Raw genomic sequence first — 15,694 nt, forward strand, 5'->3', positions numbered from 1 at the left:
TTTTCTATATATAATAAGTAATTACCGTTGGGCCGGTATCGTTCAGCTCCTCGCGCGTCTTTTTGGTCCCGCTCTGTTCTCGTTTGTCTTTGTCTTCTCGTTCGTCATTCTCTCTGGCTCTATTCTCTTCGTCCATATTTTATAATCCTTCTCTTCACCTCTCTCTCTCTCTCTCTCTCTCGCCACACGGTTTCTTTTTATATAAGAAATCCTTTTTTTTTTTTAATCTGGGGACTCTTCATTGGTCAACCTCTGCTTGGGAAGTTCCTCGTTGGGACCATCTAGTTTCAAAACCCAATTCTAACATCATTTTTGTTTTGAAGAAACTCTTCTAAAGATTACTACTTTTGTCTCCATAGATCAGAATTGCTGTTGACTCGCCTTAATTTCAGATTTTGTTAACTGATGAATGTTTCTTGACTCCTTGGCTCATAACCCTAGCTGATTTTCAGGTATTCATCACGTACATCTCTTCCTCTCTCTCTCTCTCTCCCTCACTTTCAATTTCGAGCTGTTATCATTGATTGTTTTTAAAAGATTTATCTCGACCTTTTCAATTCGTTGGTCAATTAGTTTCCAGTTATCTTTGGTTTTAAAGTCGGTGAATGACCAATTCTTCATTATTTAAAGGGTACAGTCGCGGTGATTAAAAAAAACAAAATCGGATTGGAAGCTTTCTCGGCTCCCTCTTAAAGATTAACTTCCAATCACTTGATCCAATGTCGAGCCTGGAGAATAGAAAGCTCACTGATGATTATGAGGTACTTGATGTTCTTGGTAGAGGTGGTTTCTCTGTTGTACGAAGAGGGGTAGGCAAGGCTAATGGAAGTATGAGGCATGTTGCCATAAAGACACTCAAAAGGTTAGGGTTCATACCCCAAGGAATGAATCGAGGTCAAGCCGGGCAGAAACCTCCAACATTGAAGCAGGTATCCATTTCAGATGCTTTGCTGACTAATGAGATTCTGGTGATGAGACGGATTGTGGAAGATGTTTCTCCTCATCCTAATGTCATCCACCTCTATGATGTTTATGAAGACATGTATGGAGTTCACCTTGTACTGGAGCTTTGCTCTGGTGGAGAGCTTTTTGACAGAATAATTACTCATTCACGCTATTCAGAAGTTGAGGCAGCTGAAGTAGTGCGCCAGATAGCTTGCGGCTTAGGGGCTCTTCATAAAGCCAAGATAGTTCATCGTGATTTGAAGCCTGAGAACTGTCTGTTCTTAAACAGCAGTGAGCGTTCTTCTCTGAAGATAATGGACTTTGGTTTGAGTTCTGTGGAGGATTTTACTGATCCAATTGTAGCGCTTTTTGGCTCGATAGATTATGTCTCTCCTGAAGCTCTGTCTCGGCAACAAGTGTCTGCAGCTAGTGATATGTGGTCACTGGGTGTGATATTGTATATTCTACTTTCCGGGTATGCTTTTGGTACTGTGTTTAAGTTCATGATTGAGAAACTGCAAAGTTTTTTTTTCTCCTTGGTGTCTTCCCCAATTGTTTCTTGATTGTTGAATTTTTCTATCATTGCAGGTGCCCACCTTTTCATGCTACTTCTAATAAAGATAAGCAACAGAGGATATTAGCGGTAAGCTGTCTATTTTTTAATTGCTAGGATTGATAGTAATATAAAAAATGAGAGTTTCATCCTTCCTTATCCTTCTTATCTTCCCAACTCATTTTAAAAGACTACTTTTGATACTAGTTACAGATTTTAGCAACATATCAAAGTTTAAATTAATACAAACACATTTCATAGAACTACAACAGGGTGTTTAGGAATTGAAAATGTTTATTTCCCATGTTAGAATCTAGTGTTGATCTATCTGCATAAAGAAGGAAGAGTTTTGATGAAGGCGAATGTTGTTGATTGGACGCTCTTCATTGTCCACATGCAATTGTGTACAATTGTGCCGACTTGCTAATGACATGAAAATCATGCGGTGTCATGGAAAGGAGAAGAGATTATTACGTGCGGTGTCCGGACTGTCCGAAGGCGAATTCGGACGCGCCACGTCACCCGGATGCACCGGGCCCCAGGTGACATGGCGCGTTTGGATTTGCCTCCGAACGAATCCGGACGCCGCACATAATAATTTTCCCATGGAAAGAGGCGTTACACAATAGATTTGTATGTTAGGTTTAGCAGTTTATGACAATAAGTAATGCTGATAATTTTTGTGTGCCAGAGTGCAATACTAGGCCTAGATCATATCAGCTACGCTCTCTTAATTTGCCTTATATTCTTAATTGATATGGAAGTCTTTCGGATATGTAGTTGCTATACTAGGAATGATTCAGATTCAATTGAGATGCGTTTCACTTTGAGTTTGTATCATTCTTCAGATTTTGTTATTCCCAATTTGGAATTTAATTTTAAACTCGGTACTCTAAACCAAGTCTACCTACTCACTGCATGAGTTCTATGCATCTCACTGTGTTGCTCCTAAAACAGACAATCATGTTCTTTTTGGATTTGCTTTTTAAATTCAAAATGAAACTTTTGTTTTATTAATGTTGACATGCTCAGACAATACCTAATACATGAATGACCCACTGCAGTGTTCTGCAAGATTGTATACTGGTTTGGTAAAGTAGATGTAGTAGAGACTGGATTAGTTGAGGATTTTTGCTGCGGAACTTTCAATGATGTCTAGGCCTTTCCAATGACATATGACATGCTTTTCTGTTGGGAATCTGGTTCTGAGAAGTGCTTTGATTGGGAAGAAGTAAGGCTTTCAATCTGGATTGTTTGCAGACAACTCATTTTCAGCCCAACAAATGGCTCAAGTTTGGGTATTTTGTTGAGCTTGTAAGTCAAGGTTAACCTGAAGAGGAGCTAACTAAAGTATGCTTAACTTGGCAACATCTTCATACCGCACACCTATGCACACTCCTTATGTGTAGAAACCCTCACTCTCTTATCTTATTGTTTTGAGTAGGGCATTGGCCTGTCTTAACCGAATGAAATTATCTCAATTTACTCTTTTTTTAATCATAAATCCTCAGTCACTATATGATGATCAAACAATCGAAAGTACCTTTAAGATCATAGCCTGTGACCTGAATTCTTTCTATCCTCTCCAAACTACTACATTGCATGTCATTTCCTCGCTTACTCTCTTATTTTTTTAATTTGTCTTCCACAAACAGTCTAGATTGCTGAAATTTTTTTTTTCATTCAGCTTGTATTTTACTTTGTAGCAAACAGCCTGAGCTGGAACAATGCACTCTTTAGAACTTATGTTTTAATACGTTGTGAATCTCAATGTATATTTAAAATATTTAAAGTTAAATTCATGACAATCCAAATTCAGATTTCAGCAAACTTATAATTGAACTGAACGTCTCGATCGATTTGATGAATGCAATGATACCAAAAGTAACCCAATCCGAGTATGAATGAGTCCAAATCAAGGGCCTGAAGCATAATTAAAAATTTTAAGGCATTAATTGGATAACCAAATGATCTCCAAATTTGGCATGCTTATAATCCAATCAAGTGTCTCAATGAGTCGAATCTAACGAGTCTAAGATTACTCAATTTCAACAATATTAAGGCACTTAAATGATGAATGAATACTTTATGATTAAGAGAATTAATACGGGTCATCTAATGGAATGTTCCAGATTTTCATCATATTCACAAGTATGCCACTCACAAAAATCTATAAATAGGTTTCCATTCTCTATATGGAGGGGGGACTTGGAACATAGTTTTGGCTTGAGATTCAATGGAGCTCTATGTTTCTATATACCATCACCTGAGCACCACCGTTGGACCATTGTTCGACCATTAGCGTCAGACCAATAATTGATCAGTGCCATCGGGCCAATGCCCAATTGTCATTGTTGGACAATTGCCCAATGCCACTGTTAGGCCATTGCCCGACCGTTACCATTGAAACACTATCTAATGCTACTGTTGAGACACCACCCAAGTTCTACCATCAAAATATCGCCTGATTGCCATCGTTGCATCACCATTCTCTAACCAACGTCACCCCACTATAGTCCTCTAACCTCCGTTGTCCGACTACAGTCCTCCGACCTTCATTGCTTTACTATCATTTATTGACCTCAATCTAGTGTCAAGATTGAATCGATCGTGCACGATGAGTTTCAAAAGAGAAAGAGCACGACGTTGCATAAAACATGCCTGACGCACTTCAACCAAAAACCTAAATCATCAAAATAGCCTCTATTTGTGAAATGGATAGGGTCGGGGCATTTGGAGCAACTGAAATAGTTTAAATCGACACCAATATTGTATAGAGTTGTTGATCAGTGAAAAATTAAAATTTCATGCACGTAAATCAAGGCAGCATTGACATGTGTGAATGAAGGCAATTTGGCGACCAACTCGAGGCATGATAAAATTTTGTCTATAATTTTAAATTAATCCCAATTTCATTTAAATTAATTAAATTTTTTAAAAAATACTAACTCACAAATAAAAAAAATTAAAAAATAACCTAAATACCTAATAAACCCTTATTATTAATTTAAAACTACATTAACAAGGACTTCCTAATCTAATAACTAACTTATAAAATCTATATTTATTCTTACCTATTTTTTTAGAATATAAGTTTAAAGAAATATATCGCTGTTTCTTGAGATTTAAAAAAAAACAAATAATTAAACCATCATAAGTCTTAACTGTTGTTGGAGAAAAATATCGCGATAAAAAAATAAAAATTCTTAAAAAGGATCATAAAATGAAAAATATCAAGCTGGAATCATCCTAAGAATCAACAAGCAAGTAATCGATTCATTATTAAAAAAAAAAAACTAAAATTAGGGTTTCACAAAACTTTTGCAAACAACCATACAAAAAAATGAATTGCCCTATAAAATGTAATGAACATTTCATAAATATTTTGGAAACTCAAAAGCTCAAGTTTTTTTTTTTTTTTAACTTCAGTTGTAAGATTTTTCAAAAGCTCAAGTTAATATATCAAGAAATTTAAATATTTTTGGGAAGAAATCTTGCATTCACGTGAGAAAACCAATGTTGTAGAAGAGAAAAGAAGGGTGCATTGATGGAGACAATGAGTGCTTGCTGTGGTGAGAAGCCTTCGTCGGAGAGGACGAGCTAGTGGTAAAGCTTTGAGTTTGGGAAAGGGAAGAGGAACAAGACGGGGATGGCTCATGAGATTGGGAGGGAAGTTGAAGTAGTAAAATAGGTGTCATTGTAATTTTTAAGTTCAATTTGGAGTTTTGGATCATTGGATTTAAAATCAACGGCTGAAATCCATCGCTTTTTGAACACCCTAGTTTTTATAAACCAACACTAATTTTTTGGTTCAGCGGTCGAATCGTTAGATTGAGCCAGTTATTCCCGGTTCCGTGCAAAACCAGTTTTTCTAGGGAATTAAACCGGCTAGCTGACTGAGTTCCAGTTGATTTGGCCGATCGGGTTTGATTAAACCAACCAGTTTGGTCCTGTTTTAAAAACTTGCTTATAAGAAAGATTCACTCATTAAAACATAAATTCTTTGAACTGATGCTCTTTGAATTAACTCGACTATTTAGTTTTATATGCTCACATTAAGCCTTTAAGGCCTCTTATAAAAAAGGTTCACTAATTAAAAATATAAATTCTCGGAGCTAACACTCGTTGGATTCACTAGAATATGTAATTTTATATGTTCACATTAGACCTTTAAGGTCTCTTACAAAGAAGATTCATTTATTCAAATACAAACTCTTTGTTTTGATATTTATAGGATAACTCTAAGAAGCCAAACCAATCCTTTATTTGCAAGAAAAAATAGTCGACAAAGTTTAAATAATGAAAGGAAATTACTTACAAACCTCGATGATGACTGTGTTGAAAGTTAATCTCAATCGAAGGGGTCTCTATCATTTAAATGCCCTCAAATCTCAAAATTAATCATTAAGAGGCTCTAGTTTTAATAAAAGTTCAAAACTTAAGAATAACCAAAACTTAAAATATTCAAGATAAAATTATTTTAGCTCACAAAGAGCGAATGTCTAGTCTAGAATATCACTAAAATTCATTCTCAAATCATCTCCTTCCAATAAGGATGTCACACTTGTTCTCTCATCGGTGGTTTCGCCACCAAATAACACTACAGGTAAACGGTTATGACCGGAGCCCTCTAATCGGGTGATTTTACCGTAAAATGATACCACTAAATTACAGTCACAGCCAGAGTCCATATATTCACTAATGGCTCTAAATCTTTGAGTAATAAATAAATAAAATATAATTGATATAAATCGATAAGGCGCAAAGCCCTATGTTAGCTAAGGTGGACTCAAATCTATCATTTTAGGCAAACATTTACTCCAAGTGTATAAGGTATCCTTAGACGACGCAACCCATGGTCAAATTGGCTCGGCTTCCTCCTCTGACTAAGTAGACTAGAAACTATGACATCCCGGTATGATAGAACCATGGGATCTTTGTGGAGCCCATAATCATTCCCTCATCACCCTCTTTATTTGTACGGTGATAAATTTCAAATCTTAAAAAAAAAAAATCTTAAATCCAATTTTAAAACCTTAAAGCTACTGCAACTATACGCTGGGTACTCAGTGCCTCTCTAATGGTTAGTCTTAATTGAAAGTGCTCTTTCATTATCAGGAAGGGTATCAGCTATAGGGGCTTACGTCTATAGGAAATCTGACTCAGATCATAAAGTCATCGTGAAATGAGGGTGAAATTTCTAAGTAGTGTCTTATCTAAAATTCAATTTGTCTTCGAAAAATTTACCCTGGAAGTTAAACTTAACTCTCATCACCAACAAAAAGGGGGGAGTGTCTAGGGCATGAATTTTTGGAGCCCACATGATTCACCGACCACCATCGTCTAAGGACAATCCTTCCGGCTTCTATCGCCTGCTAACTATGGTCCTTTCGACTACAGTCTCTTACTTATTATCCTCTGACCTCCATCGTTTGTCAATTATATTCATTCTGACCTTTGTCAATTATATTCATTTTGACCTTTGTCTCCTATCGGCTATGGTACTTTTGACCACTATCATATGACGACTACGATTCTTGTGACCTTCATCAACTGCTAACTATTGTTAAGATAGTTGCTATTTGCATGCTTTACATTTTTGCAACTTATGAAGTTTTGATAATTCCAAACATTATTGTTCAAATGTGTAGTTATCTCCTAACATTTTTTAGAAGAATTGTATTTGCTCTTGTGTGTACTGACATTTCAGGAAAAACGAAATCCAGACTACAAAGACTTCAAATTAAAATCAGCATGCGATATTTTTGTATAATTTGAAGCTTGCACTTTTCTTAGAAATCAAATTGAAAGGGAGTGATTGTATTTTGAGTGAATAAAAACATACACACACATAAGGAGATCATATAAAATTTATACTGATCGTACAGGACGATTTCCAGTTCGTACTGGACGATCAGACAGTTATCTCCTATAGAGCATATGGAACGAATAGGAACTTGCTCGAAAAATTTTTCTAAGTCCTATTCGTCCAGGACAAAATAAAATGGGTCCTAATGCACCAACAGTACCTACTCTAGTGATGTCATGAGTGCATAACTTGCAGTATTAGGAAGACAGACTAAAACCAGAGAGTTTGACTGGTAAGAAATTTATTTTGAATGATTGATTGACATAGCATTCATAAGTGAATGACATGTGATTGAATGAAATGCGTGACTATATAAGAAAGCTATTTCTAGGTTGATGTAAATCCTTCAATCCGCTTTAATTATATTTTGATATGGATTTTTTTTGAATGAATTTATTATATACTGTCTTTATGCATGAATTCTTATAGAAAATATTGAGGATGATATTTTTTTATGGTGGGTAAATTGTAACAACCTAAAATTTTAAATAAATTTAAAATGGGAAATCTAAATTTTAGTTTGAACTGAGCGCTGTGGTGTTGAGCTTGTGTATGTGGCAGCACTGGCTTGTAAGCACAACAGTGCCAAAAGTTTCCACCACGATATTGAAGGCTCTATTATATAGTAATTTTAAATTTAGTATACAACACTGCGATGCTGGCGTTACAATGGTATGCACTAAAATAAATTTTTATACATATTAAAATCCATTTTACTCCAATCACTCATGTATCCTCACCCACCAACTCCAACTTACTATGGAAGGGAGAAGGGAAGGAGGAAAGAGGAAAGAAGAAAGAAAAAGTTTTCATTTTGATCTTCGATCCATTTCACCGCTTTGTAAAATTTTTTCAGATTTTGGTATGTTAATTTGGAGACTATTTGAACTCCGATTTCAACAAACCTATAGTTGAACTGAACGTCTCAAAAATACGAACCCGACGACACCAAATTTGATTCAATCAGAGCTCAAATGAGTCCAAATCAAGAACTTGAAGCACATTTGGAAGGTTCAATCCATAATTTGGATTACTAAACATTTTTTAAACATGACATGGTTATAGTCGAATCGAGCAGCTCAACAAACTAATCTAATGATCCCAAGATTATCAAACTCTGATATCATTAAGACAGTCAAATGTCTGGTAAACGGTCCATGAAAGAGGGATTCAACATCGGCTGTCTATTCAAATAACTCCCAATTTACAATTGATTTTCCTCCTATTTACTGGTCATGCCACTCCCAGAAAACTATAAATCAACACTTTATTTCTCATGAGAAGGGGACCCAAGCAAGGGGGAGGAAAGAAGGGACCCAAGCAAGAAGAGAGGGAAGAGAAGGAAGAGTCTTATTTCCACCAGACTCCTCCTCGATCACCACTAGACTTCAACCTGGCCATCTACTGACACTAAACTTTCACCCATCTACTGATGAAAGTCAATTTTTTTCCTGACCACCAACTGACGCCGGATTTTCTCCCAGCCACCAACTAACTCCAGTCTTTGGTCGGTCGCTAGATTTTTACCTAAAGTCAAACTTCCATCCGTCGCCATATTTCTACTCGACGACGAACTTTCACCAGTCACTAGACTTTTATCCATCACCGGAATTCCACCAAACGACGGACTTCAACTTGTCGTTGGATTTTGACCTAACGCTGGACATCCGCCCATCACCGGACATCAAATCATCTCTGAACTTCTACCCGTCGCTGAACTTTCATTAGAATTCTACTTGATGAAAAACTTTTGCCCGTCTCCAGATATCTGCCCAACGCAGCACTTTTGTCGGACTTCTACCCGACACAAAACTTTCACCCATCGTCAGATTTTTGTCCATTTTTGTACTTGTACCCGACATCGAATTTCTGCCCGTCGCCAGAGTTTTTTCCATTGTTGGACTTCGACCTGAAGTCGGACTTCCACCCGTCTCTGGACTTTTACCAGTCGTCGGACTTCTATTTGGCACTGGACATCTGTCCGTTGCCAGACTTCTACCTGACGCCAGACGTTTACCCTCATTAGACTTTTACCAGTCACCAAACTTTCGTCAGACTTCTACCCGATACAAGACTTCTGCCTGCATCAGATTTCTGCCCGATGTTGGACTTCTGTCGGTCAGAGGTCCTTCTATTCTCCATCTCCCACCTACTATGATCTTTTTAGCCTCTATCGCTAGACAACGATCCTTCCGACCTCCGTCGCCTGTCGACTACGTTCCTTCTTATTGTTTGAATAGTTGCTATTTGAATGAGTTATATTTATGCAACTTATGTAGTTTTGATGATTCCAAACATTATTGTTCAAATGTATAGTTATCTCCTAACAATTTCAGAAGATTTGCACTTGCTCTTGTGTGTACTAACATTTCAGGAAAATCAGACTCCAGACTACGAAAACTTCAATTCAAATTCAACATGAGATATTTTGTTTAATTGATGTTTGTCTTTTCTTTGAATTAATTTTGAAAGGGAGTGATTGTAATTGAGTGAATAAAATCTCACACACACAAATAAGGAGATCTTGAAATTCTATACTGATCGTACAGGACGATATTTATCGTACTGGACGATCTGTCAGTTATCTCCTATAGAGCACTTGGAACGAATAGGAACTTGCTTTGAAAAATTTTTCTAAGTCCTATTCGTCCAGGACGAAATTTATCATCGTCCCAGGCGATGGGTTCACTGCAAAATTTTTGTCCAGACGAATTTTACCATCGTACGAGGCGACCAGTGCTCTGGAAAATTTTCGTCCAGACGAAAATAAATATCGTACAGGACGATCAGTTCTCTGGAAATTTTTCGTTCAGACGAAAACAAATTATCGTCCGAGGCGATTAGTTCTCTGGAAAATTTTCGTCCAGACGAAATAAATAATCGTCCAGGACGATCGGTTCTATGGAAAATTTTCGTCCAGATGATCACATTTTCGTTCAAACGATAAACCGACTTAGAACAGTTTTCAGCAGTTTCTAGAACCGACCTTGTAATAACCGTTCGTACTGGACGAACCATGTTCGTACAGGACGATCAGCTGTACGAAGTCAGTTCGTACACATATACAAATTGGGTCGTTTCAGATCGTTTAAGTAAAATCGTACAGGACGATCCATGATCGTACAGGACGATCCACTGCGTACAGAATTGAAAATTTGCAGTTTTTGGGCGGTTTCACTTGTCTTTTATATAAATAGTCCAAATTAGACTGCCACCCAATCTTTTTTTCATTTGATCTTTGTTCCTCTTGAGATAATAGCCAAGGAGAGAGTTGAAGAGAGCATTCAAGGGAGGATTCCTACCACTGGAGCGAGAAGGCTTCACTTAGATTTTAAAGGTAAGAGTCTCTACTTGTGAATTGGGATTACTTCACTCTTTTCCTTCTTCCTTCTAGATTCTTGTGAGAAGATCTGTCAAGGAGATCCGGTTCTCTGCCGACACTTGGAGAGTGTGAACAGCCGAAGGGTTCTCTGCCCACACTTGGAGAGTGTGAACAGCCGAAGGGTTCTCTGCCCACACTAGGAGAGTGTGAAAGGATGAAGGTTCTCTGCCTACACTTGGAGGGTGTGAAAGGACGACGGTTCTCTGCCAACACTGGGTTTTGTGTGAAAGGACGACGGTTCTCTGCCAACACTGGGTTTTGTGTGAAAGGACGACGGTTCTCTGCCAACACTGGGTTTTGTGTAAAAGGATGGACGGTTCTCTGCCGCACCGGGGAGTGGTGAAAAGAGTGTGTTGTAAAGGTTTCTCCGCCTTGCTGTGGGTGCAAAAGGAGAGTCACTATTGGTATTAGTGCAATACTCAGAGGGTGCCTCTGGGGAGTGGATGTAGGTCTGGTTATAGACCGAACCACTATAAATCTGGTGTCATTTACTTTACTTTTTTTTTGTTTCCGCACTTTCTATTTCAGTTTTAAAAACTCTGTGATTGAAAAACCTTTTTCTACAAAATTTAAAAGAGATTTTATTTCGGTTCAATAATTTTCAAAAAGGGGTCTTAAATTTTAACTTTATTTTCTAAACTACCAATTCACCCCCCTCTTGGTAGCCTTGGGACATTCACTTAGGCTTAACAACCTAATTACTAGACTCAACAACTATGATTGCCCAACCACCGTCGATTGCCAACTATAATCCTCCAACCACTTTCAGTTGACTTCAGTCCTCCAACCACCATGGCCTGACTACAGTCTTTTGACCATTGTCGCCCTAACTACAGTTCTTTGATCTTTCTATCCCGACTATGGTCCTTCAGACTTCCTTCGCTTGATTTCAATCCTTTCGATCACCGCTACTCGACTATAATCCTCTGATGTCCATCACTTGACTACGATTCTCTAACTTATAATATTTTAATCATTATCACCTAGGTACTTTGATGCATAATGACTTCATCACCTACAATCACTCATCAAGCCAACATACATCCAACATCAACTCTGACTCTCAACTTCATCACTAGGAATTATGTTGGATTTCTTCCATAGGGATTTTCAAACTTAAACCAAGTTAAATATTTTGTATGAATGCCTTCCCTCGAGGAAGGACATCATTTTTAATTAATAACAAATTATAGTGGAATTATTTTAATTGGGTCGGGCTCGTGGGTTTTCTCTTTCCTAGGTTTACCACATAAAAATTATGATTTCTCTTACAATTCTTGTATTTTTTATCTTATTTGTGTGTGTGATGGGTCTTTGTATAATGTTAAAACGTTAAAATCTCAATCTCTCTACCACCAGGAATGTTCCGACATGCAACACGCTCATATTATTTTTTGGCTTGCTGTCAAATGAGCTAAAAAGGTTGGAGTAGCTTTAGTGGAATATAAGATTAGAGAGAGTCATATTTTAATGGTTTGTTAACATAAAACGTTGACCTTCAGATGATCACCCGAATAAGAGAGCAGATGTATTAGATTTGACCTATGTTAAGAAAGGCAGAAGTATACCTATAAATACTTGGTTAGAAAGTATTAGAAATGACTTTTTTTTTTACTAGATTTAAATGAGAATTTGAGTGGTAATAAGACATAATGAAGAACAAAATTTATGTAGCAGACAACATGTAGTGGGATAAAGGCTTGACATTGTTGTAGCAAATGAGCTGAAATTAACGAGGCTATAGCTTCTTTCATGCTCAATTCATCTACACCGCTAGAGAAATGAAACACATAATATTTTTGAGTTATGGTGGAATTAATGAAGTTATATAATGTTAAAGTTAGGTACCCAAATTTTATTGCGCTTGGGCTAGTAGGTACCTATCACGGTGTGGACCTTTATTTAGAGTTATGTAATTATATTGTATGTCAGCTGCCATTGTTCTCTGGTACCATTTTTTGACAGTGAATTATTTTTCCTCTACTTATGTTTTTTTTTGTTCTAGGACTTTTCATGTAAATCTGCATGTTTCTTGTTGTGTTTTGTTCCCTATTTTTTGATATCATTGTTATATTTAGGCATAGCTTTTTCCATCCTATTCTAAGTTTTACTGCAGGAGTACTATCTAACCAATTTTAATACTTAATATGAGATATTGCTAAGTTTGGATGGGTTGTAATCATAAGATGCTTTAAGTTAAGTAGTCTCCTACTTACAAGGAGGAAGTCTTTGAAGTTATCTCATGGACAATTTGTGAGTAAATGTTGTGAAGTGCTTGGTTCATGACGAGAAGCAGTTTGATATAACTTTCATTGAAATAGTTGTTCTCTCTTTTTCTCAATAAGGACCAGAAAAAGTGATTAGATTAAGTTATTTGATGAACTTCTTTATGCATAAGCCCGAGCTCCTTGTAAGTTGAGTTGCTTGCCTATTCTTGATTGTTGTCCGTCGCATGTTTTTTTGGCCAATTAACAACTTTCGGAGCGCTTGAAATCTTGGCCTTGTAAGGTTATAAAATTCAAGATTTACAAAAGCATGTATCAGCTTGCTAAACTACTTCATCCTTCCTCGCTTTTCCTTTGAGTACTAGAAACCTTTCAAAAAATATTTCTACCAATTACCGTATTGTTCGACCATCTATTAAATTTTGATGATGTGACATTGTAGGGTGACTTCACCTTTGAAGAGCACACTTGGAAGACCATAACTTCTTCAGCCAAGGATTTGATTTCCAGCCTTTTAGCTGTCGAACCTCATCGGAGACCAACTGCCGACGATGTATGATTATCACTCTCTTAACTCTATTATCGTTACAGTCAGCAAATCTTTGTGGTTTTGGTTTAGCGCTTCAACTTAAGAATGTTATTTGAAAATCTGCTGCCTAACAGCTTTTGAAGCATCCTTGGGTTATTGGAGATTGTGCAAAGCAAGAGCTTATTGACGCTGAAGTTGTCTCAAGGCTTCAAAGTTTCAATGCTAGAAGAAAATTCCGTGCAGCTGCAATAGCTAGTGTATGGAGCAGCAAAGTTTTCTTGAGAACAAAAAAATTGAGGAGTCTTCTAGGCTATCATGATCTCACACCTGATGAACTTGAGAATCTTCGCATGCATTTCAAGAGGATGTGAGTCATAAAGTAAATCATCTTTGAATCATTAATTTTAAGTTAAGTAGAGGAGAATTTGGAAGACTCATTTATCATGCTTGAACTTTATGTCATAGTTTTATTGGAAAATGAGCATGCTTCCATGCATTGTTACTCTTAAGTACCGTAAAAATCTTAATTTAAGTTTCGTTTGGGATTGCTTTTTTGCTGCTTTATCTTAAAGCAGGTTTCTAGTACAAAAAAATTAATTTTTGTCTAAAAAGCCGCTTTAAAAAGCAATAAAAAAATCGTCCCAAACGAAACCTTAGTCTTGACTTCAGTTTTTTTTCGCTCTTTATCACCAAACAGGTTCAGAAGCACTTGTATACACTATTACTTCGCATTCTCTTTCCATTTCTTAATTGTAATCTTACCCCATGCAGATGTTCAAATGGAGACAATGCCACGCTAGAAGAGTTTGAGCAAGTTCTCAAAGCCATAAACATGGAATCGCTCATCCCTCTCGCCGCTCGTGTATTTGATATATTTGACAATAACCGTGATGGAACTGTTGATATGAGAGAGATCCTGTGTGGGTTGTCGAGTCTCAGAAACTCTCGTGGTGATCATGCACTAAGGCTTTGCTTTCAGGTATTGTGATTCTACCATGTCATCGCTCATTTCTTCTTTAAAATTTGATTTAAGCATTGTTCTCTATTTTCACTTGTATTCCTGATGCTTCAAATTTGGTCATGCAAAGATTCATTCTCTGTTTTTTTCACTAATAGGATCATTATGTTTCAAACAGTTTTCAAATGTCTTTGTAGTCATTTTGCGTTTTGAATATTTCTGACTTTCATTTTTTTTTTTTTTTTCTGAAAAAGTGTAGAGCTATTCAGCTTTCAATTTTGTCTCTCTCTACTAATCTATTTAAGATTTCATCCTCAGCAAAGCCTCAGTGCCGAAATGTCAGTGTGTGATTTCATGCCCACTAACAAGAAGAGAGTATAATTTGGTCTTTTGTCAAGCTAGTTGATAACTTATTTAACAATGAAATATTATAACCAACTTGTTATGCTCTTTGTGATTTAGATGATATTATTATAAATAAAAGTAATTAGATGTTACTTGCATAAATATGCAAAATTTAAGTGTTACATGCATAATTAACCCTTTTTGAAATTTATTAAAACCTTGAGATTTCATTGATCCAATTATTTTTTTCTTGAAAACCATCATCAAAATCTTTAATGTGAGAGATCTACAAGAAATTTATCCTACTTGCTTCTTAACTAATGTCCTTATATTTGATGCATTAATAGATGTATGATGCCGATCGATCGGGTTGTATCAGCAGAGAGGAATTGGCATCAATGCTCAGGGTGAGTTCTTTTACTTGACCTTGATGACCTATCAGGAAGACTGAAACTCACTTACCTAACTCTGCAGGCGTTGCCTGAAGATTGCCTTCCGGCCGACATCACCGAGCCCGGAAAACTAGATGATATATTTGATCAAATGGACGCTAATAGCGACGGAAAAGTCTCCTTCGAGGAGTTCAAAGCAGCCATGCAAAGGGATAGCTCCCTGCAAGATGTGGTCCTCTCCACACTGCGCCCTAACTAGTTATCTCTTTCCTCAGAAGCTTTCTTCTTTGCAGTTTTTAACCATTAATGTAGTTAAATTGCATGAATATTAGAGTGAAACATCGAAGTTTCATGCGAATAACTATCTGAAAAGTTAGAGGTAATGTGACTGTGTCAGCTCGCTTTGTAATGAATGTTCAATAATATTTGAATGATCTATTGGAATTATAGCTGAACTTTAGTTATTATATAAAATGGGATTTGGTTGGATTTCTCA

The 15,694-nt window shown here is 36.8% G+C and overlaps 1 protein-coding gene across 2 annotated transcripts; it reads left to right on the top strand.

Moving 5' to 3' along the window:
• The first annotated feature begins 144 nt into the window (after window positions 1–144).
• LOC110095426 (calcium and calcium/calmodulin-dependent serine/threonine-protein kinase) lies at window positions 145–15,694 on the top strand. Of its 2 annotated transcripts, none has more exons than XM_020820966.2 (8): window positions 145–452; window positions 638–1,420; window positions 1,534–1,588; window positions 13,417–13,527; window positions 13,638–13,870; window positions 14,275–14,482; window positions 15,154–15,213; window positions 15,281–15,694. In XM_020820966.2, exons 2-8 carry the CDS (start codon window positions 720–722, stop codon window positions 15,455–15,457), a joined length of 1,545 nt encoding a protein of 514 aa, XP_020676625.1. In that variant the 5' UTR covers window positions 145–452; window positions 638–719; the 3' UTR covers window positions 15,458–15,694. The 2 variants fall into 2 exon arrangements, with proteins under 2 accessions (XP_020676625.1, XP_020676624.1); XM_020820965.2 differs by having other exon boundaries at window positions 146–452; window positions 631–1,420.

This window comes from Dendrobium catenatum, unplaced genomic scaffold, assembly GCF_001605985.2.
Source record: "Dendrobium catenatum unplaced genomic scaffold, ASM160598v2 fragScaff_scaffold_1355, whole genome shotgun sequence".
Lineage (NCBI taxonomy): Eukaryota > Viridiplantae > Streptophyta > Magnoliopsida > Asparagales > Orchidaceae > Dendrobium > Dendrobium catenatum.

What these genes read in the sequence shown, in the direction of transcription:
- LOC110095426 (XM_020820966.2), top strand. Translation starts at nt 720, where the DNA reads ATGTCGAGCCTGGAGAATAGAAAGCTCACTGATGATTATGAGGTACTT. An exon ending in GGAGACCAACTGCCGACGAT is followed by an intron (nt 13,528 to 13,637) that starts GTATGATTATCA and finishes GCTGCCTAACAG; the next exon opens with CTTTTGAAGCATCCTTGGGT. An exon ending in AATTGGCATCAATGCTCAGG is followed by an intron (nt 15,214 to 15,280) that starts GTGAGTTCTTTT and finishes CTAACTCTGCAG; the next exon opens with GCGTTGCCTGAAGATTGCCT.